This window comes from Augochlora pura, chromosome 4 (assembly GCF_028453695.1).
Source record: "Augochlora pura isolate Apur16 chromosome 4, APUR_v2.2.1, whole genome shotgun sequence".
In the NCBI taxonomy this organism is placed as follows: Eukaryota; Metazoa; Arthropoda; class Insecta; order Hymenoptera; family Halictidae; genus Augochlora; species Augochlora pura.
Window position 1 is genome coordinate 22,231,810 of NC_135775.1, and position 24,575 is coordinate 22,256,384.

The 24,575-nt window shown below is 46.1% G+C and overlaps 1 protein-coding gene across 1 annotated transcript in view; it reads right to left on the reverse strand.

Annotated features, from left to right (window-relative positions):
• The window catches only part of Pio (zona pellucida domain-containing protein piopio), a 90,149-nt gene that overhangs the window by 48,612 nt on the left and 16,962 nt on the right, over positions 1–24,575 (reverse strand). Inside the window, exon 3 of the mRNA XM_078178384.1 lies at positions 22,317–22,377. Coding sequence (XP_078034510.1) covers positions 22,317–22,377 — 61 coding nt within the window. The remainder of the gene's footprint in view (positions 1–22,316; positions 22,378–24,575) is intronic.

Below are 24,575 nucleotides of genomic sequence, written 5' to 3' on the forward strand. Positions count from 1 at the left end.
ATTGGTTTATTTTAACCCCTTAACACTAGATTTACGGAATCCGTCAAAATGACGGGTCACTGATTTGTTAACGTACTATTATTCAGATTTCAAAGATACATTTATTGCTTATTTGTTCATTATGTTTACTATAATTATTTATATTTATTTAGTTATCGAATGCATTAACTATTAGAATAAATCGTTACTTTCATAAATAAATATAAAACGGTTGCTTTTATTACTCCGTAAACCTAGTGTTAACGGAGAAATGTTTTTATCAATATCGTTATTATTTTACTTAGGAGTATTGTAAGTAGGTTCATAGGTAGATAAAACCATTTGTTACAGAAGAGGTAATAATAAATAGAGAGATTGTATTTAGCAATAGAAAAATGAAAGATATAAGAAGAATACGAAGAGAGAAATAAAAGAGAGAGAACAGAAAGAGAAGTTTCTGCATATTAAACACAAAACGATTAAACAAACGTGAACAGATTACAAGGAAGCTCATTAGATAGCATTAGATCAGCCGAGAACGATGTAGGTCGCGTGAGACCGTTCGTAGAAAATTCGTGCACTTACGGGAAGATTGATGTAGGATCGGGCAGGTTAGAAGGGGGGAGGGTTCCCGGAATCGAGGATCTACAAGGATCTACGGAGGATCGGCGAGGTTAAAGAACCGTCGGCGATTCGTGGAAAAAGGCATCTTTTTCGCGCCGACGCGTTCCCCCGTCCGACTACCAAACGATAGAGAAGGAAACGGGGAGTTCTCTAACCGGAAACCGGGAGGCTCGCGTGTCGTTTGCAAATCGTGGCCTCGGGTACACGCCTTTGTTTCACCCCGTGGAACCTCATCGGATGATGACTCAGGTGTAGAGGAAACGACGACGTCGCGTACGCGTGATCTTAGGGGAAACGATCGCCAGGCCCGTGGAAAGGGAAACCGTACGCAAAACGCGGCGACGATATTGCTTTTTCGACTCGTTTCTACTGCGACGACGAGGTCTGAGCGAACCGACGACCGCCTCGATCATGGAAGCCAGCCCAAAGGTCAAGTACCCTTCGGCTTCCGGCGTGACTTATGGTACGGCTGGCCGCACGTGTCTACGATTTAACCCGCGAATTCCGCTCTCAGGGAAGAGGATTCCGCCACGGGAAACGTGGAAATGGAAAACGTACTTCTTCCCCGGTATTTACGCCGGACTCCCGCCGCTCCATTATGGGATTTTTCACGTTTCGGTTGGTTTCGGATCCGGCATTTTTAGCCGCCGCTACTCGGAAACGATTTTTCCCGTGACGCTTCGGAGAATCGATTCGGAGAGAATTGGTTTGCGGGAAGCACGCATGGCAGAGGAAAAATGTAATTACTCTGCGAGATACTACGAATTCTATAGTATTTTGTCAATTAACGGCGAAGTAAATAATAAAATAAAAATTCATTAGGGAATTACTAAAAGTTAAGTTGAAATTTTCTCATAAAATCTTACCGATTTATAAAGCATCGAGTAATATTTAAATCAATTCTAAAATTTATTCAAAAATAAATATTTATTCAGAAAGGTCTACGTAAATCTACTGTGCAAAGTGGAACACGTCAGGAATATGTAACGTATTGCTTAAACGCTAGTTCACTGGTGCATATCCGCGTATGAAAGAAAATCTCTACAACTCCTCAAGGTTAACACATTTTTACAAAATCCAACCGGGCTTTTTGAAAACACGAATCGCCGAGAGGGTAAGGGATCAAAGTTGAACATCGGTTCGGGAATGTTCGAGTGTACCGTGAAAGAACATTTGACGGGGCAGAGGCTCGAAAAGCTGCCGCACCGGGACGACGCACAGTTATGCAATATAGCTCTGCGCGGCTTCCGTGCGTGAGATTTTAATGCACCGTGATGAACACGAGCCGCATAATACATCGGCGACGTAACCGATCTACGCCACGCGACTTCCTGTCACCGTCACGAACGCGCACCGTCTCGATTAGAGAGAAAACATTCCGCTCCTTTAATCCCGGAATCCTTGAAAACGGATATCGAATGGAACGCGATCCGAGGAACTGCGCGGCATCGTCTATCGCCGTTCGAAATTATCCGATAGATAACTGGGATTCTCGTGCGATTTCAGTACTGGACCGCCTCGTCGTTATCTTATTAGTGCGGCAAGAATTTTATGCGTCCGTAGCAAAAACGGATAAAGGAAACATAAACCGGGAAGTGATTCGGCGAAATTAATTCTGTGCAACTGGCTCCGTGCAATAATTATAATTTACTGAAATTATTTAATGGGTTGCTGCAAAAGTCGTTTCGGTTACCATTGAAAGACAATTATACTTGACTGCTAGAAATGTTTGAAACATTTGTAAGCTGTTAATTAACAAATCTTTGTATGTTTTATAAAGTTTTTTTATTAATGTTTAAGCTACGAATCGCGTTTCTGCAATTTTCGAGGAATAGGTAGCGTCGACCTCTTCCGAGTTCCCACGCGGCCCGACGATAAAATGATTCAGCGAAGGGCGTGCGCCGAAGATTCGCCGGTCCCTTCGGTTTGATCGCCGGTCGTAAAGGCCTGTATCATTCAGATTATTATCTTCGAATCCGGCGAAACGGCGACGATTCGCCATGCCGCGTTTCTTATCCGACAATAAAGCCGGGGAACCGAAAGCCGCGAACAGAGGAAAAAGCAGACGAAAAAAAAAAAGAACGCGAAAAGGAATCGCGGCGAGTTTCGCGGTAGCCTGAGCGGAAAGGAATTCGCGCGGACTCATCGGGGGACGCGCAGGTGAATCGTTCCGAAGCTGGCAGCTTAGTCACCGTTTCCAGGCATAGGCAAGTCTTTCAGCAATTTCGCCCCGCTGCGCAATCTCTAATTCACCGCGGCTTGAACACCTGGCCCTGATTGCAGGCCATCTTCCACTGGAAAAACGGGTTAACGAGCCGAAATTCAGTAACGAGCCGATTACCATAATCGCCGGACCGCGTCACTCTCCGCGGTCTCTCCCGCGTTGCGAAACCAGGCGGCGCGGGGGTTTTTTGATTGTCCGGAGAAGGATTTCAGCGAGGAAACGCCCGGCAGGCGAGCAGCATTTGCATATCGCGGTCGCCGAGGTCCTTGACGCGTTTTCGCTACCTTTATTAGCCGGCCCAGGTGTTCGCCCGAGTGAAAATTCACCGGGCCCCTACTGGAAACTGTTCTTACTTCCACGTGGGAGTCGATTCGAAAGCGGAGACAATTATTTGGAAGATCGCGAAGACATTTTTGAGAACTTGCAAATGTTTTAATTCAATCCGAGAGGTTCGGAAACTCGTCGGAGAATTTTTCAATATTTAGAAGAAACTTTTAACCTTTTAGATACTACGCGCCACTATAGTGGCTTTCGCGAATGGCTCGTGCTTTACTCAATTGTTTTATTATTTATTAAAGCAAACAATTAAAGTGAAAGCGTGTATATACAATATATTAAGAAAAGAATATATGTTATTAGTACTATATATAGATATCCGGAAAAAATATATATTAAGAGAAAATCGTAATTTAGTTACGAAAAACTTTATTTGCGCAAAATCCTGCCGTATCTAAAAGGTTAAGGCGAATATAATGATTCGACTCGCGGTACGTTTTAATTCGATTTGAAATCAGCAGAGCTTCGAATTTGAAGAGTATTGGTAACTTGTTCGCGGCGGATTTTAATTTCGATGAATCGTAGATAATTAAGAAGCCGATCTGCTCGATAGTGGAACAGCAATTTCGAGTGTTCCGGCTGAAGAGTTTCAGGAACGAATAAAACAGGGGACGTGGAAAATGATAGATCGACGTTCCCGGGATCTGCAAGGTCCCCGGAAACACGGTGAACGCGGGAGTTGACACGTCCAGTCGAGCACAGGAATTCCGTTAGCCTCGGAAAAAAAAAGAAGCGTTTCCATTGACTTGCCCAGCGCATTATAACTGTCATATTGCACGCGACGCGCGTCTGCATCCTGCGCGTCGCGGTCCCGCTAACAACCGGAAGCTCTCGACAACGTTACTCGCCGATTAATACGCGGTCTCCGCTCGTTCGGATAACTCCGCGATGTAAATGCGAAAACGGTGAAGCTGCTAAACGTTTCGAAAAATGGACAGTACCTTCTGGGATCTGGTAAACGATCTGTGGAACGAATTCGCGAAGAAATTTTGCGATAACGGGAACGTAGGTTTGGCAAGATAAGCAACGATTATCCATAGGGGAACAACGAAACGGTTTATACGGAATATATTTTTGCCATACGAAGCGGATGAGTATGCGTGTCGTTCCGGCCGAAGACGTTAAACAATGGTTTGATAATTCGCCTCGGCTGCGCTGGAAATTACGAGGGTTCTCCAGGGAGCCTCTCCGAGCGGCAACGTTTACCAATCAGCGACGAATCGGACTCGATTTTACGGGCAACGGAGATTTCGAGTCGGGATCACGTTCGACGATCACGATTTTTCTGCTATTTTCTAGACTACCTCATTCGCACAGAGAGAATAAAATTTATGAATTAACTATATTAATTAATTGTCTCTAAAAAACTTTAATACAATGATGAAATAATGATAATAATAAAAGAGTGATAAAAACAGGAGCTTGGAATCGAAGAGCCGACATGCCTATTTAATTAATCTATTTGCGACGAAACTTGATGCCTCGATGATTAATTATTTTGTACAACGTTATCCAAAGTGGTAAATGCATGCAGCTGCAATGTCTCCAAGTTATCTGACGGTGAAACGATTTCCTCTCTTTTCTTTGACGACAGACGAACAAACCGATATACTGCTGCATAATCGCTCTCGATTTCTTCCTCTCGCGCCGTTGCTCTTAAAAAAGAAAAAAAAATAAGTCGGCACCGTATCATGTCTATCACAAGAAGCACAGTTCGAGTGACATAATCGTGATGGAAGAACGGTGTCCTCTCTTTTGTCGCGAGAGTCCGCGGCGATGCTAAACGAGACCCATTAACGTGTAACGAGTGCCCGGAGAGATCAGGGTGGTGGTACCCGCGAGAGCCGGTTATCGATTTTCGATCTTCGCAAGCGGCCCGATCACCGGCTCAATTAGTTTGCCCTCGGTAAGCGTAACTAAGTCTTCATTGTGTCCGATTAAATTGTTCACACTCGGCCGCTAATGAACGCGATAGGAGCAGAGAGAACTGCGCTGCGTTCGCCGAGGTCCGCGGGTTTCCGACATCCACCGCGACGTCCTCCGGCCTACTCCCCATACGTATCCCGGACGAGCTCGTCCGAACCTTGTAACGATCAGTTACGATCCGCTGTCTGATTTGTTATTATCGCCGGCGAATTGAATTTTCATGTTTCGTAATTACTATTAAGATAAACAATCTACCGCGGCCGCCTCCGGCGATTCAGTGTACGCGTTAACGTTAGTCATTGTTCATCGGGATATATCCCTCGTAGGCCAAACTGCTTTGCAATGGAAAATCGTGTTCCCTTTTTTTCCCGGCGAGCTGTCTCGAATATCCGCGGCGAGAACTAGAAACCTATATCGAACGTGCGCGCGTGGTTCCGTAATTTTTATGGTCGAGAGATTAGTCGAATTAAGAGCCTGTACTATAGGAGATTACTCGAGTTCAAATATTCATCTACGATAATTATCCGAATTAATTATTTTCGTTATTCTTCATAGATTATTCGATATATTCGAATAAAATATTTGAACAGTACAATTGTTCGAATAATGATGCGTAAGTAATATGCAAGAAATAAATCGATAAGCTATAAAAAAGACATGTTCTATCGTTTTTATTCAAATACATTATTTATCGTATAAACTCCTGTACGAATAAATTCTTATTTGGATAAATCTTGATCTAGCTATATTTTTATTCAATTGCATTTACTCGATATAAAATTAGATTCGTTAGGTTTTATAATTCTAATCCGTCGTTCGAATTAAATTATACCCGACTCTGTCTCCGAGCGGATTGTCATAAATGGGAGAAAGTTCTGATTTCTATGGTTTCGATACGGTTCCATGTTTTTTGTATCGCGTGGATCGACGACGCGGACACGTGAACGGGATGTCGCGCTGCCGGATCTACGGGAGATAGGTGTCTGGATCGAGATTACCATTCCACTTGCATAAGAGGAACGTGTCCTGCGTTCGCAACGAGAAAAACCAGTCCCCGCGGACATCGGAGCATTTCAGCCGACGGTGAACTCGTAAAACACTCTGCAGCCACGAACCAGATGGAAAAAAACCGGCCGCGATCTGGATCATCCGGCATTCTAGATCATTCGTGCATCTGGAACCCTCGTGGAAGGTTCATCGATATTATTCACAAATTCTAACAACAATTCTAACAAATTCTGCTTTTTCTCAGCAGAGTCGGATGTGCGATCTATTTAAAATTAAGGCAATGGCAAATAATTTTAAAATTGTGATAAAAATTCTACAGAACGATGATAAACTATTCTAAAATAATAGAAAAAATTTTAGAGAGCGATGGCAAACCATTCGAAATAATAGTAAAATTTCTGGAAGACAATGTTAAATCATTCTCAAATAATGGTGGAAGCCATTTTAAAATAATAATAAAAATCCAGAAGAATGGTCGTGAATCATTCGAGAATAATGGCAAACATTCTACGGAACGATGGTAAATCATTCCGAGATGGAAAAAGATTCTGAACCGTTGCCAGAGCCGTAAGAAGCGAGGCCGCTTCAATCTTCGAAGCATCAGGCAGAGCCGGCAAGGGCCGGTGGCAGCAGAAGGTAAAACAATCACCGGTCGTTCCCGTGTTCCATCCACGGTTATTAAAGGACCCCCCCGACAAAAGGGGGAGTCTCGCGGAAGCGATTTCCTGCAGAGATTCCAGCGAAATTGGTCGGATTGTGCCCGCGATCGTAGAGATCGCAGAACCGGTGCCCATGATTCGACCGATCCCGCACCGGGGAAACACAATTTCCCAGGAACGATTCCGCCGGCGTGCCAACGTAATCGTGCTGGCCTTGGAGAGGAAAATTGGTAGATCGTCGATGCTCCGACCATGGGATCGACGATCGCTCGGACTTAAGGCTCCTGTACACTTCTGGAAAATCGGACCGAAAGGTTCATCTAAAAGCCGATTTACTGGAGCAAAATTAGCAATAACATAGAAAGTGGAATATGGAAGAGTTAAGTGCTAAGCTTATGAAAATTTTTCTAAAAATTGCAATAGGATATTTGAAGTAAAAAAATCGCATTTTTCAATGATCGAATATAGCTAAAATCTCATTTTCTCGCTGGTTTCGGTCAACAACTGTGAGCAATCCAGTTTGTCCTGCTTCCCGCTCGTTCCTGCATCAACCGCAATAAGAAAGAAGTGTTAGAGTTGTCCACATATAAATGTCGGCAGCTGTGCAGATACGTGTAAGTTTGCATAACGCACGAGCACTCGGAGAGAGACGTATTAGAATCGGTTTAAAGGCAGCCACGAGCGTGCTACCGTTCGCAGTGGGAACTTTGCGGAGGCCGTTCCGGCGAGCGGAGACGCGGCTTAACGACCGCAGGAAGGAACGACTGGTTGCACCAAGGTGCGGAATAGTAACGAAGATTACCGTAACTCCGGCGTAAGAGGCTACCACACCACGGTCATCGCGCTCGGAGCAGAAACCCGGCGGACCGTTATGAATCGCCATTATTTTCGCCAGAAACGTCGCCGACGAAATCTCTGGGACGCGCGTCCGCGATGCTGGACGTCGCTCGTACGTAACCCGCGCGCGATATTTAAATTCGATCCCCGGCACCCGGCGTCGTTCACCTACAAATTAATGGAGACACGCGCTCGAAAAGGCGAACCGTTAGCATTCAGTAGGCCTTTAACGCTTCTGGATATACGCGTCCGCGATTCTTCCTATATACGCGGGAGCAACCGATAGAACTGGACCCTGTCCTTTCAGGAAAGCGGCCAACAGGCTTCGATCGGCTGTCGCCGACGCTATGGACCAGTGTCGGTGGAAAGCGTATTCACGCGTACCGGCGGAATCCTAATTGCTGGTTGTCTCGGCGTGGATGCACCGCGAGCGATGATCGAGCGATTCGCAAAACATTGAGAAATGTTGGCGTTGCTCAACCGTTATGGCGGCTGCGGCGATGCTCGGTAGCGTGTACTAATCTCCACTTACATAGATTTTATGCTTGGAACTGTTTCCCCGGGTGGCAGCGATCCGGCACGCCTCGACCGATATTTGAACTCAGTCGTCGATTCATTCTGAATAATCCTTTCGGGAATCGCGAGAACGGTGTAGGATTTTAGCTCGGTTTATCTTTACTCGCTCGACTCGAAATTAATCGTCATCCTTCACCTAACGGTCCGGACACCATTAAACAGGGATCCGTGACGTCTTATTTAGCATCGAGGAAGACAAGCAGGTGCAAATTGGTAGAACTAATGCGTATGTCATGTGAGGAGACGGTATCGATCAGGCATCGTTATTCTCGTTAAACCATCAGTCAGGATCGATACTTAAGACTAAGTATCGAAGAGGTATCGATTCCGTTGAATACCCACGTCTTTACTGCGATTCAGTATCCTATTAGAAGTCAAGTGCTATCTATAGATATCGACGCGATATCAATTCCAACGTTAGACCTATCCGTGTCGTCTCAGCTATTTCACAAAATGCCAAAAAGAAAAACAATCGACACGTTCGACCCGGTAATGAAAATAGCATCGAACGGTAACTGAACGCGTCGCGGCCAGGTGGGCCTATCCGCGAGGCGGATGCCTCTTCATCGGAGCGTGGAGCCGTGGCAAGGCTGCCGCGAGTGCCGGGGATATCTCATCGGGCAGGTCTGGAAAGAGCATCGGCTGGTTTCGCGAGACGCGGCGAAGATAACGATGGCCATGGGCCGTGTGCTGATGGATCGATACGCCGCCGGTGGATAGGCATCGGTTTTGCCGGAGAAGCACGCGAGCAATCGGTGGCTTTGTGCGTGCGGAGGTGGATCCTGGCAGCCGCGCGATAACCAGCCGCGTTGGTAGCCGCACGAAAGTGGGTCGGACGTTTTTCATCTTCGCTAGTTCGTGGCCATTGTTGTTGGGAGTTGCGGCCAGTTGCGTTATCGTCGTATCGTTGCGGCAACGCCAGCCAGAGCTCCTTAATTAGGGGATGCGCTTATCGCCGCTCGAGGATTAGATCGGTTCTGATCGAGAGGGTCCGATGGATACTCGACGGGAAGCGATCTCCGTGGATCACCGAGCCGGATGACGTTGGATCGGACGGATGGATGTTTGCCAATTTCTGCTGTAGATTTTACCCCTCGCGCTCCGATATTCATTAACCCGTTCGCTACTAACCGTCGCGACGGTTCAGTCCGCCGTAGCGTCACTCCTGAACGGGACCTCCCGCCGAAATTGTGCACATTGCGCGTGGATAGTGTATTTGGGAAGAAAAGGGATTTTTCTTTAAAACAATATACTTATCATTTCTGCATAAGGTATAAAGTTATTTAATAAGTAAAAAAAGTCTCAATGGAAAAAAGTGAAGAAATAATATATAATATGCAGTAATAAAATAAAACATAGTATGCATAATACAAAACATAATAGCAAAAATTTACCGGCATGTCGGATATATCCGGCGTTCGTCCCCAGAAGGCGATCATGTGGATATCGGATATATCCGGCGTTCGGCTCCGCGAGTTGTTATGTGGATGACGGATATATCCGTCGTTCGGAGCGAAAGGGTTAAAGAAAATAATGCTCCAGATGCTGTTTGTTAGAGATGACTTTACACAGTACGCTTCTCTATATACATATAATATATAAAGTATATACTATATAGGATATAATGGTAAATACACATATAGTAGTATAGAGAGTTTTAATTGCACAATAAAAGCTTTACCCACATATCAGCCACTTCCAAGGCATATCTTGCGATTTCAGACAGCGATCAATCATCGATCTGTCTATGAGTCGATAAGCAAGGTTTCGAAACGCCCGCGTTTTCGAGCCGCAGTTCTCCGCAAAATCTCGACGCAATGGTCTCACGGTGAGACTTTAAAGTAGCCACGAGGAGGAAAGGAGGCAACACGCACACAGAGAGGCTCGCACGTAGGTCTATCACGACCTCTGATCCCCCCATACGGTATCGAGGGAGAAGATACTCTTCTCCGCTGTACGTGGTAATTTCCCCGATAATCGTTTTCGATGCCAAGCTTGATGCGTGGACTCGATAATAACTAGGATAATGGGCCCGCCTATAAAAACCACTCTGTACAAACCTTCATTATATCACACTGAGGACGTCCATTGGTCGTTCGCGGTTTAATCGTTCGTTTCCGATCAATTTCACCTATTTATTAAGGCCGCGTTTGTTTGACAGCCGCCGCCGCGCGTACCTGTGCACTGTTGTAAACGGCGACGTGCCATTTCTCGTTCCGTTTCGAGTCGGAACGATCTGAAAAGAAAAAAAGTCACCGCGGTTCCGCGTATCCGAGGAAACTTGTACGGCGATGATTTCTGGATTATAATAATCGCGGCACGTTTCCCGTTGCCGATACCCCTTCGACCGACGGTCTTTCACGACGTAATTTGCCGTGGTTAGTAGCTATTATTGAAACGTTACCTGTTCCTGTAGCCCGGGAGGTCGTCTCCGCTGTGTCCAACCCGAGAGGACGGGGCCTAATTACGGCCCCGAACGATGCCTCGTCGAGAGATCCGCCATTTTCTTATTCCCGGCAAATAACGTAACCTTTCGATACGTAAAACGCTCGCCGGCAATTTTTCTCCTCTTAATGGAATTCATCGTGCGTCCGCCTTTTAGCGCTCACGCTCCTCGCCGTTACGGCTTCGAGGCGTAACAGTACAATTCTTTCATTACAGTTAGTTCGCGTTTTTTTTTTCTTTTTTTTCATCGCGGCATCGATCCTTCCGTTATCGAGAACTGCCCTGTAAATTCGCAGAATTTTCGTGATCAACTAGACGCGGTCGTAAACTCTACTTTTACTACCTAAATCCTTTATGCTCGACGATCCACGGGCCAGCCAGCATCAACATTCCTCCGCCGAGATAAGTTTCCATTTTACTGCCTGGATCCTCTAACAGCCGGACAACGACCCATTAAACGGTAAAACATTATCTTCCCTTCTTCGCGGGATGGTAAGGTTCTTCGTTTTACGACCCGTCTTTTCTATTTCCTGAAATCTATGACGTTCCCGCGAACGTTTCGCCGGATCGGTTTTAATTATTTCGGGGGACGCCACCGCGTGAACAGTCACCCCGATTTAAACCAGCGAGCGAACACGCCTACGCGAGGATCGGTTAAAGAAGCCTCGGTATTTGATGAACGGTCGTGAAACTGGCGAAACGATGACTTAAACTCCCCCTAGTTTCCTGCGTATAATAGCGCAGTTGATTGCCAATAAAATCCAGGAAGACGATCCCCCATAAATCCGCGAGTCAAAAATGGGCAAGCAAACGCCGTTCCTGTAACAATCAACCCGCACGGTTTCACGTTTTACGAACAACCATGAAACCATTAAACCGTGCACTATATCGTAATTGAATTTCAATGAAATCCCGAAAGCCGATTCCACGGAAAATCATAAATTCGAATTAACAATCGAGCTACCAGTCGTATCGGCGCTTGTATCGTAATTGATGTTCAACGAAGTACACAAGTCAGATCCAGCAGAGGCCCGTGATTCATCGGTCACGAATGTTATTGGTGGCCCCGCGAAAAAAATCTTATACGCCGCTAATTCGGAAAAATATCGACGGGTCCGGGATTCCCCGAGGCGAACAATGATTCAGCCGCCGCGCGGACGATCCGTTCTACGGTTTATCCGGCGACGGTGCCGCGCGGAACGTTTGCCGCGACGCGCAAGAAAGCGTCCCGGCTAACAAGGAACTAAATCTCGCGGCGGAAACGAAGGCGTCTCGTTTTCCTGAAACGAGATACTCCGCGGGCGACGACTTCCTGCTAACAAGCCCGCGGCACGCCGACGACGTTTGTCATCCTGTTTCGTTCGTGCCGGCCGGCCCTCCGATTTTCCGCTCGTAAAAATCGTCGATCGGCGCGGATCGGCCGGGCCGCTTTAATTAAAACCCGCGTGGCATCGCCGCTATTTCTGGCCACGGCGGATCGCCGACGGATGAAAGCGATTCGATCCGATCGGATCCGATCCGATCGGCCTCGGATTTACACTCGAGGACCTCTCGTCCAGCTTCGATGGTTTTCGTGCGAGGATCCGCTTATTCCGACCGATGGGCGAGCCGTAATTATTTTCTCGCCGGACTCGAGAGCGCGTTCGGACGCCAATTAACGGGGCGCATTGGAAACTGAACGATCTTCGGCTATTCCAGGATTCGCGCAGAGATTAGTTGATATTTACGAGGAATTTCGCATTCCGCGGGGTTTCCGCATCTAGTGAAGCCAACCAAACGGGATCTTATTGTTGAGCTGAGAATGTCTTTAATTACCTGTATCTAGTTTCTAGATTCCAGCAATATTAACGCGGAAACTGTGGATTCTTAACAGTCGAAAAACGGTACCGAGTTACATTTGATCCAAGCTAAATTAATGCACCTCAGACATTATATAAAATAATATTATATCAAACGTGCTTCAATATCATTAAATCGATATGATAAAATAATAAAATGATATGATAAAATCAAACACGACTTGATGGTATTAAATCGATCTGACAAAACAGTGATATGCGTCACTTTTACTTTAAACGGCTCAATTTATCAAGACGATATCGAGTTTCAATTTAAACATCCCCGATCGAAGACGAACGAAAATCCTTCCATCCATCGATCGTGCCGCAGTCGATCCACGAACTAAGACAGTTTGCTCCGTCCAAGGAAGCCGGTTAGCTAAATCAATAATCGTAAAGCCATCGATACGTAACCGAAGACATTCTCGTCCAGATTCCGAGGGGGCAGGGCGAAATCGATTAGCACGCCTTCTGGTGAACAGAGCTAGATCATCGTCACATGAAACTGCAGCGGATCTCACGTTGCAGATGCGTCCCGGGGCCTTGACCACGAGAGGGTGTATACCCGCGGCTCGGAGAAAGACAACGGATTCAGCGAGCAGAAAAACCGCAAGCGTAGGATCATCGTACGCCCAGGAATACCGTTCCTCGGCTGTCGCTGCCGGGACGTATCCGAACAAACGCCGATAACGGGACAGCTCGCGCAACAATCCGCAGACAATTCATCCGTGCCGTTTTCTGTTCGCGTTGCCGGGGTACGTCGCTCGCCTTAAGAATCAATTTGGCAGCGACTCGGGCCGTTAGACGCGGACACGTGCTCTTCGCCTCGGTTTGCCACGCCACGCTCTTGCGGACGCGCTTGAATTTTTCGCGGAGCGCTTCCTCCTCGTCACGGAGCCATTCTGACGGGGCTAATTAACGTGCCAGGCGTGGAGCGAGACGCTTGTCAGGTGCACCAAAGCCGACTCGCCTGTCCATGAAACGACTAATAGAACGGTCGTAATCGCGACTCGCTTCGAGGTTCACCGAAACTCGCTTATGAGATTCGGATGATCGGTTTTGCATCGTTTCGTGTATTCGCCGCGAATTATAAAGTAATTCGTTTTCTCGTTTGCGATGCAAGACCGTCTCTGCCATTTTCGTCCAATTTAAGGTATTTGATGTACTTACCATCGCGAGTGTATAAGAACGTCAAAATATTCACTTTATCGAAAAACGGACTAAAAGATAGAGGAAAGAAGCGTTCGACAATCTTAACGTCGAGTCACCGAAGAAAAGACGAAAATGCCAGTTGCATTGTAAATTAGAGCATCCCGAAGATGGTCGATCTCGCGCTGTCAGGCCACAGTATCGTTGGAAAAGCTAACAAAAGAAGTAGAGAGGACCTAAAGCAGGCACATGAAGGATCGTCCTGCATCGGAAACAATGTTCCACGGAGCGATCTCGACGAAGAAGGATCGCGGCTCGGATCTGCATCGCAAAAACTCGACAGCGAAGAGGCATAGCTCCGACGATTATTCGAGCCCGCATTCAGGATCGATTTTTCCGTGGAAGTGAACGATTTCGAAGCGGACCCCGGCCGTTCCGCTAAGGGGAAAAAGGAACGAGGACGTTTTCAAGGGCTGGCTTCTTCGCTCGCGGAGGACGCAAGCTTCCGTAGAAGGGGCGCGATGGATCGTAACGATCGTAAGCGTGGATCCCACCGGGTGAGCCGTAGCCATCGATCACGCGGCCGATCGCACGGAAGATCGCCTCCTAAGTGATTCATTGTCCTCCACCGAGTTACTCGTGACTTATACTCGTGGTTTTACACTCGTCAGGGAAGCTCTTTGTTCGGCTTCGACAAATAATGGCCCCCGCGAGCCGGGAATAAGAGATCCACGCGGGTCGCGATGTCATCGGTGCAACGTCATCGGTGATCATCGACGGATTAAGTCCGGGATACGATGATCATGATCGTCCGCGTGAATCTCGAGTGAACGAGGCCTGCTCGACTGGAACCGCTATGATTATGATCGCTATATTTTATTCGCTCATTCGCTGGAGAAACCCTTCCTTACAAATAAAAGCAATAAATAAAAAATAATATATTAGTAATCATTCTATTCATACAACTTGGAGAACGGTATGTTGAACGATGGTTTACAGAATAATTACTGAAGATGAAGTATAAGCACTGCGAAGAAAATATCATAAAATAATTGAGCAATTTGTTGGTGAGAACGAGAGGTGTGCGCTGCTCACTCGATTTTAATTACTGCGAGATTGCAACGATAAATGGGAAATCTGCGTATTTCTGAAGAATTATTCGAAGGATCTTGGTATAATTATTCGAAGGATCTTGGTATAATTGTTTGAAGGATCTCGGAACGATTGTTCGAACTCCTTCGGCGTGGGAGACTCGATTGAATGTTTAATCGTCGAAGGATTCGGTCGAAGGATGGGAACACGAATGCTGCTCCAAGGATCCCGATCTCGCAGATTCCCCGCAGATTACACGGTAGGAAAACGAAAAAAAGGCAGAAGGTAGCAAGCACCGTCTCCGATGATTGATATAGAAGCATCCCGGCGTGGTTATGAAAATTTTCACCGGACAGTTTGATCGTCGAAAAATGAGAAACTAGAAAGGTGCTTGATCGCGGATCTTCGGTATGGTTATAATAGTTTTCACCGCGGGGTTTAATTATCAATAAACGAGAAGAAGAGGCTCAAAAACTGACGGAACGGGACGTGTTGATCTTGAAGATTGCACGAAGGAAACGCGATGGTTCAGCGGTTACGAAAGTCTCCTCCTGAAAGGTTTAATCGGTGAAAATCGACGAAGAGGAAGCCGTAGAACCCGTGGAAGATATAATACCGATCTCGAAGACGAATCTTCGATCGCGCGAGTCCACCGCTGGAAAGGTTTAATCAGCGAAGAGCGGAACAAGAAGCCGCGAAGGCCCGCGAAAGAAGTAATACCGATCTCGAAGACAAATCGCGAATCGCTGAAAGGCTGGATCAGCGTAAAAAGCAGACCGAAGAAGTTGCAGAAGAAGCAACACGGGACTTCGGAGGTTACTGATAACAGATCCCCGGGGCGATTACGAATTTTTCTCGCGGACGGTTTAATCGGCAAAAAGCGAGGACGAAGCGGAGGAAGCCGCCACGGCTGTCCGAGGATCGTCGAGGATCGTCGAGGATCGTTGGAGATCCGGCGGTGCCACGGTGGATCTCAAGAATAGTCACGGAAGTTTTCGCAGAAAGTTCCGCGATTGGACCGCAGAAGTGGCATACTCGAGGGGGAGCAGCTATCCGGGGAATCCGATGGGGGCCTAAGTGGCACTCGTGTGCAGGCTTTTTGCTACTCCACCAGGCAGAGTAGTTTCTGGTGCTGATCGAAGCAAAGAACTTCCCTCGATTCGCCCTGGAAATGTTTCGCTTGTTCGGTCCGCGGAGCAAACAAGCACTACAGGATCCCCGGATGACTCTTCAGCAGCCTTGGTGTCCGGTAATTGCTACCTAAGAGGTAATACGAGTGTCCCGAAGCGAGCGACTCCCGGGACCGAGGAGTCGCCTGCGACTTCAATTTAACCGGGGACAAATAATATACGAGGTCCTCGGTCATTCCGCGGCGAAGTAATAACTGGTAATTGCCGGTTCGCAAGTGTATACAGTTCGTTGCTGTTTTAATGGCTTTATCGGCTCTTAAATTTGAGTAAATATGTCGTCCGACGTCATCGGAGAACGCTGAAATTACACGCTTTCCGATCCCGAGCGATCTTCCGGACGATTTTTCAAGCGAACGAACATTTTACGCCCTCGGTTCTGCTTCCATGAAACTTTCAATTACGCCCTAACTCATCGAGCTCGCCAAGCCATCGTATGCATACACGTTATAGTAATTCACGAAATAGAAGCAAATTGCTTGCTGGTGATACGCGCGTGCATCTTCATTTTACAAACTGGTACACGCTTGTTTCTATTTCAGAATATACAGGGGAAAAATCCTGTACCAAATAGACATCTCGCGCGTACGAAGAAAAATAGCACTGTCCTAGATATATCTAAATCAAATTACTTAAATAATTATACCGTGCTAAATCGAATGGAATCGCGTAAAAAGAACATCGAATTTATCTCTCTGGACGATGCTAAATCGGGACGATGTAAGTAGATACCGTGAGAAACGTCAATTAGACGACTATCGTAAATTCATAAAGATCCGCAGTGTACTAATAATAGCGTTTCTATAATAACCTAACGTTTTCCACCGGTGTTGCGGCGAGAGCTGTGATCCGCGTATCGATGGATCGATAGCGGCGTATCGACGGGCAAGGGGGCGCATGAGTGGGGCAACCGTTATCTCCGGTGACCCCTTCTGGAACAGGTGAGATCCCCGGTCCCGCGAAATATCCGTATTTCTGTCCTAATGCGCGGGTAATAACGCCGGTAACTGTACGTACCGCGGGACCATAATTATCTGGCTCGACCCACCGGTCAGCTGGACCATAAATAGGAAACGGGAAGGGGTTATAAATGATCCTGGCTAATGACGATCGCGGGATTATTAAGCGGTCAACGACGCTTCCTTCCTCGGTTCTTGCGTCCCGTTAGACGCGAATTTATTCGACGGGGATCTCGTGCAGGACGCGCGGAGGCTAATATCGGTTTTCTGGTCCGTGGCGAATGGTATCTAGCGATCCTTATCGCGCCGAAAGGATCGTCGATCCTGCCCTCTCTATCCTGCCACTTCGAACGCGGCCGGCACACCGCGGAATTTATTGTTGCCGCCGCCGGAATATAATTAATCGCTCGTTAAGCCTGTTTTTCTGGTTCTTCGACGGTTTCTTGTTCCTCGAAAAGTTGAACGATCCGACCGATGTTCCAGTTCCAGGGCTGTCGCTTAATTTTCTTCTGTTCTTCGGATGAATTCCGTCGAGCCTCCACTTTTTACGCCTATCACATGACTCGCCATGTTTCGAACACCGTGCTATTGGCACGATCATGGCTCATCATTCAACCGTCTAATTGTTCATCCTTTTTTCCGTTAATCTTTCTTTCGTTTCCCCTGTTTTTATCACAACAGCATTACTCGTACGCTCGATTATCTTTCATTTGTTACGTATGCTCCATCGTGTCTTAGGTTTTGTATCATATTGTAATTAGATCTTCTTGCAAAATAAGAATTGTGCAAAATTGTACGTAACGTTTACGTAAAATACGCAGTCTAATTAATATATATATTTTTATTTTTTATTTTTTCTAAAATCTTGAAATACTACAAGACATTTTTCAATAAGCAGTAAACGACAAGGGAATGAAGAGTCACCGTTTAGCCGCCATTGTCTCTTAATTCTCTTCTGTTGTTTAAAGGATTTCTCGCGTAAACCGAGGGTTTCGCAGACAAAAGCAGACTCTAGAGCAATTTGAATACGAGAGGCCGCGTCAGCGAAATTTTACACGGGGAACAGAAACGGCCTTGGCGCTTTACCTTCGACAAGCGATACAGGCGTATGAAAAGTGAACGTGTGCGGTCAGGCAAAGGGAAATCTTTTGCGTGTTCGCTAATCGAGTAAACGGACAGTTCCCAGGCTGGCAACAAAGAAATCATAAACGAAACGCATTAGAAACTCACGGATTTACTTGGAAAATGAACAGCCTCCTGGCTATTGTCTGAACCATTGGAATTAGCACCGAATTAACCGGTCGTCGTGCGCTGACAATTTCACCTTTTCTATTTACTAAAATATTAGCATAGCTGTCAGACTAATGTTGACGTTAATTTTATTCAGATTCGCATGTAATTAAAAAATCCAGAAATTTTAATAATTTTCTAAGTTTGGTATGTTGTTTCTAACGTTAGAAATACCAGACTGACTTTAAAGATCTATTTCCATGATCATTTTCTGATGAAACATTCAAGCATTAATTATAATTGGACAGCAGATCTTTATGCGATTTTCTGTTTCCGCGACTAATTTTTCAAACATTCACTTGAGAGAAAATCTCCTTTCGCCGATTCGTCTCGATACACGTTCAGCGCTCGTTAGCTCCAACATTTGACCAGGAAATATATAATCTACGAGAGATTACCGCCAGCAAACGAATCAATCCTCTGTAAGAGGTCTTCATACTCGTTCCGAAAATGTGTTTAGAAAATGCACGGTAAAAAGTGCAAGTTCCCAATTAATTATCGCAAATCGTCGAGCGAAGTTCGCCGTTAAGCTAATTAACCGGTGGATGCGGGTTTCTATGCGAATTCGCGGGCTCGTTAATTCTCTCGGCAGTGTTCGAGAGATAGCTGAATCCCGGCTGACTGTGTCAAATGTGTTTACCGTGGCGTCCGTGTCTGCCCCGCAGAACCTATAAACACAGCGAAGACAATGCATCACGGTGAGAATAATGGCCCCCGCTGGCGAACGAGCGTGCCGCTGTCGAGAGAATGAAACTCTTTTTCGCATGCGAGGCTGCGCGAACTCGGGGAAAAAACCACTTTCTTTCGAGGCGCGGTTTCACTTCGAGAGCAAACGCCTGGCGGAGGCGACCACCGGATCACAATGACTGCAACGAGCCTCGTTTCGTGGAGGATCGTCGCGGGACCGTCGGGTTCCGATTACTAGAATCCCGAGCACGCGAGAGCCGCGGGAGAAACGTTTTCAACGACGACACGTTGAGTGATGTCGTTCTAATCATTCGCTACGTTCGTACACGCGCTTTTATTGCGGTGTATTCGGATTTCTTATTCTGGGATTATATTATTATATTATAACAATATAAGGGACTATAATAGGATCGCTTTTATTCGATTTTAATGTAATACATTCGACGAATTCATTTTTATTACTGATGTATTCGGATTAATTTTTACTCATTTTTATTGCGATATATCTGTATAAATTACTCGCTTTCATTGTAATACATTCGGTCAAATTTTCATTCATTATTGTTGTAATATATTCGGATGAATTATTTACATTTATCGTGACACATTCGGTGCAATTTTCTTTCATTTTTCCAAGAGTAAAATTTTGCGAATGACGATACTTGCTCGAGAAATGGATCGTGCTGCACGTTCCTCGAATCGTCAGCGGTAATTGACAGTTTGATAATCGCGATCTACGCGATTTTCAGGGCGTAACACCGTTTTACCTTTTGCCACGTCCGCATAAGCGTCGGAGCCGCTGTAAAAAGTAAAAGTCGAGCTAGCTCCGGAATACTTTTGATTCCGTCGATCATTAATCGAGCGATCGGAGACGACGGCGCAACCTGTGGCAGAGCCGTGACATAAATCCATTACATTCTCTTACCAGATAGCATTTCGAACGCCTTCCCTCGGCATTTGTTTCTCCGTAGAGATCTATGATCGACGGACGTTTTTGTGGTTCACGCGAGCCGTTTCACAGTTCTCGATCCGTCTGTTCATTGCCGCCTGTTACCACTTTGCTTCGACCGCGCGTGTTAATGCGCACCGGTTGCCGTTTTCTAAAGTGCAGAGTACAGCGGAACGAGGTCTGCGTGTGGTTTCTTTGTGCCGAAAAAAAATCACTTATCTGTTACGTCTGATAAATTGGAATCTGATAAGGGTTTCAAACGTGCCATTGTAGCCGTTACAACTTATTGGTAGCGGTCTTCCATTGGAACAGCCACGTCTCGTGGGAGTAGGATGTTGGTTCACGTAGACAGGAAATGGTCGTTTCGAAAGAGAGAACCCTTTGTAAAATCGCGTAACGCGACGGTGAAATGACGGCGGGGCGCCGACGGTAAAAGGTAAAAGGCTGAAAGTGTTCGGCCGCTGGTTACAGGGGGACTTTCGATTCGCATCGATGTCGAGAAGGAAATCGTGTGCTCGTCTCCCGTTTATAATCGTCATCTCGTTTCGTCCCGCTCGCGCCTCTCCCTCTGTCCTCCTTCTCCCCTTTTCGCTCCCCTCTCCCTCTCTTTCTCTTCGCAACTGTCCCTATCTCTCTCCTCTCTCTTTCCTCTCTCTCTCTCTCTCTCTCTCTTGGTCTCTCGAGCATACGAGAGAATCTAGGTCGCACGGCTGCGTTCACCTTCCAGCAAAGCAATGTCTTCCAAGGAAGGTCGTCGCTCGTCTGGAAAGCCTCTCTTTCTTGACCATTCTTTTCCCTTTCTTTCGATCATCCTCCGCGTGCTCCCTCTCGCGGATCCCCCGAACGAGTTCGATTAATCGCTCGACTGTCAAGGGTACGCGTTCGTTTACTCTCGTCTCCGGATCATCTGGTTCGGATAAACCGCCCCGGGCTGATCCGCGTCCGAACGCTGCTCGCAGATTGCGTTCACGCAGGTCCGTATAAACAAGCGAACCTGGAGCGAAGCCAAACGTTATTCCTTGCGCGGACAAGAGCTTCGAGTTTTACTGAGCCGTAAGCTCGAAACGGCTTGCAACGCTGTTCGCAATTAACGATCCCGGAAACGCTTGTAAGACTCGCTTATGCACCTTTTTTTAATACCTACGCGATGTTAATCCGCGGCACACACGGTACATTATTTTTCCAGGCACGATCTCTTGTGTCGATACCAGAGCTATCTTATTTATATTGCAGGTTCAATTTGTTATCCCAGTGCGTAAATTGTAAATCTGATTACGAAGCTACGAATTTGTATTTTATTGCTATTATAGAATTATATGAAGCAAACGTAAACCGTGATCGAGGAAATAAATTGTAATAATCAAGCGAACAGAATTTATTCTTCGAGCTTATTTTCCGCAAGTATTGTTATTATATTTATAAATTTCGTGCGGTAATTAATTCCTGGAATAAACTATTTAAGATTCGGAAATAATTTACGAGACACAGAATAAATTCACGCACTCTCGAGTGTCTGTTTTTTTCGGAGTGTTTCATTAGATGCAAATACCGAGGAGAGTTTAGACAATGGAAATTGTCGCGCAATAAAATAATGATCGAGGAAGGGGCGAATGCCGACAGCGTCATTGAAATCGCACCGCGCGACATCCGTATCAGCATGCACTGGAATCGCCGCGCTTCTCTCGCATTACCATGCGTCGAAGTCTCCTCCGCCACGCATCGAAATCACTCGCATCATGCTCGACCATGCGTTGAGATCACTGTCGCGCTCACTTTTATTATTATTCCGCTGATCTTGGAGTGTGATCTAAATCTTCTCCGTACGTCTGAGAATTCCGTTTCTGGCCAATTGAATACAAATGGCATAGAAATACCATACACATAAAACAGGTAATCATTCTTGTCGCGTGCGTGTAATCGTCATTTTACTTCTAATTGAAGCTAACGCAATTACGGTATAAACTTTTTTAGATTTCTTGGATTTTTGTGGATTTTTATTGATTCTTGTGCACGTAAATTCTGTATTATTTTTACTACCTTGATATAAAATGGCCGACTCAGCCCAAGTTTCTCCAATTTACTGAAACAAGTAGGCCAAACTAGATTGAGATATCGGTCTAATTGATCGTCGATTCTGTCGTCCCGCGAACGACACACCTGCAATTATCGCCCGGAGTAATTAATTGACCGTCCGGATCAATCAGCCAGCCGCTCCTTGTCCTGCTAATTAGTCGCGTTCATAAGGCCGGTTATTGTTCCTAGAATCGTTGTCATCGCGGTGGCCATTGTGCCATTAGAAAGCGCGCCCGCGCTCCTCGGAAAATCGTCCGCGATCTAGTCTTCTCTTTTTTTTTTCTTCTGCTCCTTTCTCAGCCTGTATATCTGATCAAAACTGTCTCGCCGTCGACCCAGGAAACGAAATAATCGCGACCCGAAAACTTTTTCCATCGTCCTCGATTTTAGATGAAATTTAAAGGGAGACGCTTATCATTCCGAAAGTTGATGCTTATCATTCGAGAGTTTTAATTGGAAAACCGGTAATTGTACTCACACGTCGCCGGCTGCTGGGGTATCTGGGCCGCGTGTGTGGTGCTGTGCCTCGCTATTGTGATCTGTAACAGAAAATAATGGCGCCCATTAGATCTTCCGACCGTGGATCACGGTGAAACAACGACGCGACCGCGTTCGAGCAGCTTCGGACGCTATTGACCGTTATACGCTCCCGCAAGTATGTACCATTGTGTCATAGTGACTCTGCTTTTATCCCGAGTGTCGTTGACTCGTTCTTCTTTTTTATGTAACCTCTGCATTGCGTAACCGTTTCGTCACCTGTCCATACAATTCCCGCGAGCCTGCTTCAGTTCCGCAAAAGTAGTCTGCCGCGTATTTAACAATCCGCCTCAACCTCGTAACACACATACGGAGAACCGGGAGCAGATTTTTTAGCGAAAGGAGGCACGCGAATTAAGAGCATGAAACACGGTATAAATAATTATTATTATTACCGTTCGATTTTATTCGCGGGGGAATTATAATTGTCTTCGCTTTCAGTTGGCTTTCTCTGCGCCCATTAACGCGGCACGTCGAAAGTTCATAGTGCGAGGCAGAATGGAAAGAATCCGTTCGAAGGGATTTATTAAAATGATTGGAAGTCGTAACGAACTGTCTGGTCGTTGATCTATCGGATCTACGATCGACACGATTTGAAGCCGCGGTCGTCATCGATCGAAGAGTCCTTGCGAAAATGTCAGGTAAACTTGATCCGCTCTCGGCTCTCTCTCTCCCCCTCTCTCTCTCTCTCTCTCTCTCTCTCACTCTCTCGGTGCTTATGAATCATGCGATTCGCGATGGCTCCGTGCACAGTTCGAGCGAACGAGGACCGCGGCTCCGTTTCTCATCGATTAATTATTAACTAACAGGTCCGTGGAAAACGTGTCGATGGAACGCAACTTTAAGGACAATCGGGACCATCTTATCGCGCGGAACAATGAGCGAGGTGTTTCTCAGCAATTAAACTTTATTGGTTCCGTCGGAAGGCCGACGGAGTTTATAGAATCCGATCTCCGCGTCGTTAAATTCAGCCATTCTTCGGCCGAGCAATTATTTCGAAGGTCCATAGATGTTATCACGGAATCTCGAGATCCGAACGGATCCCGCTAAACTCTATATTTTTCACGGTGGAAAAACGGAATCGCGTAGCCGCCGCTCGTTGGGATTAATTGCGGAAGACGGCAGTTTACTGTTTTTAATCTGTGCGTCGCTGCACTTCGTTTTAATCGCCGCTAATTTTCTGCGAGCAGAGAGTCGAATACGCGAGCTCGCCGGAGAAGCCCCGGTCGCAATTTACCACCGCTAAGCGCCGAACGTGTTGGAACTATTTTTAATTGTTCGAACGACCGGAGAATAAAGGATCCCGTGATCAAGCGCGCCGTTCGCAGACCAGAGAAACCGCAGAAACTAGGGGAACCAGTAATCAATACCCCCGCCGACCATTATCTTATTATATTCCTCTTCGATCATAATTATTATCCTTAATCGTATAAACCAACAAGCGGCCGTTTCCACGTCGGTTTTAATAGGAAAGTCTCGGGCCCCGGCGATCGTCAAACAACCGATCCGATATTTTCGATGGCTACATCGGGCCGTCCCGATACACTTATCATGGGCGATCAAATAATATTTTACGACGACACGATCGCCCGTGCACGCATACTAAAAGTAGCACCCTCGATTAGCCGTCGTCTCTCTCGAGGTTGTTCAAACTTGTGCGGCTCCCGGAGGATCCCATGGATCGACGTTTATCTGGTTATTAAAATTAAATTTTCCATCGTTCTTGTTTTCAGCGAAATCGGATTCATTAGGGGTTATCGTTTACGACATAATTCGCTATCTGGCGGTGGTTGATTTTTTATCGCTTCGCCTTTACGAGACATCGAGCGTCATTTAATAGCGCTAAAAAATTGCCTTTAGGAAAATGATATCACTTCTTCTACATTTTCATAGTATCTCGGGCTACTTTCAATTTTATCTCTTTTAACTTCGTTCGCAAAATTTTCTGCGGGAAAAAGTTATCGAAGAAGTTCAAAAGTAACGAATAAAATTCGCACAGAAATGAAAATGATATAACATAACACGGACATAATCTTATGAAATTATTCGAGTAATTTTGCAGTCTCTATTCGAACGAAGCGTGACGCGAACAAGCCATTCGAATAAACGCGTAGAACAATTTATAACAATGAATAATGATGGATGCTGGCTCGGCGATGGAAAAATTGTTTGGAATAATGACACGGCGATTTTTGTTGGC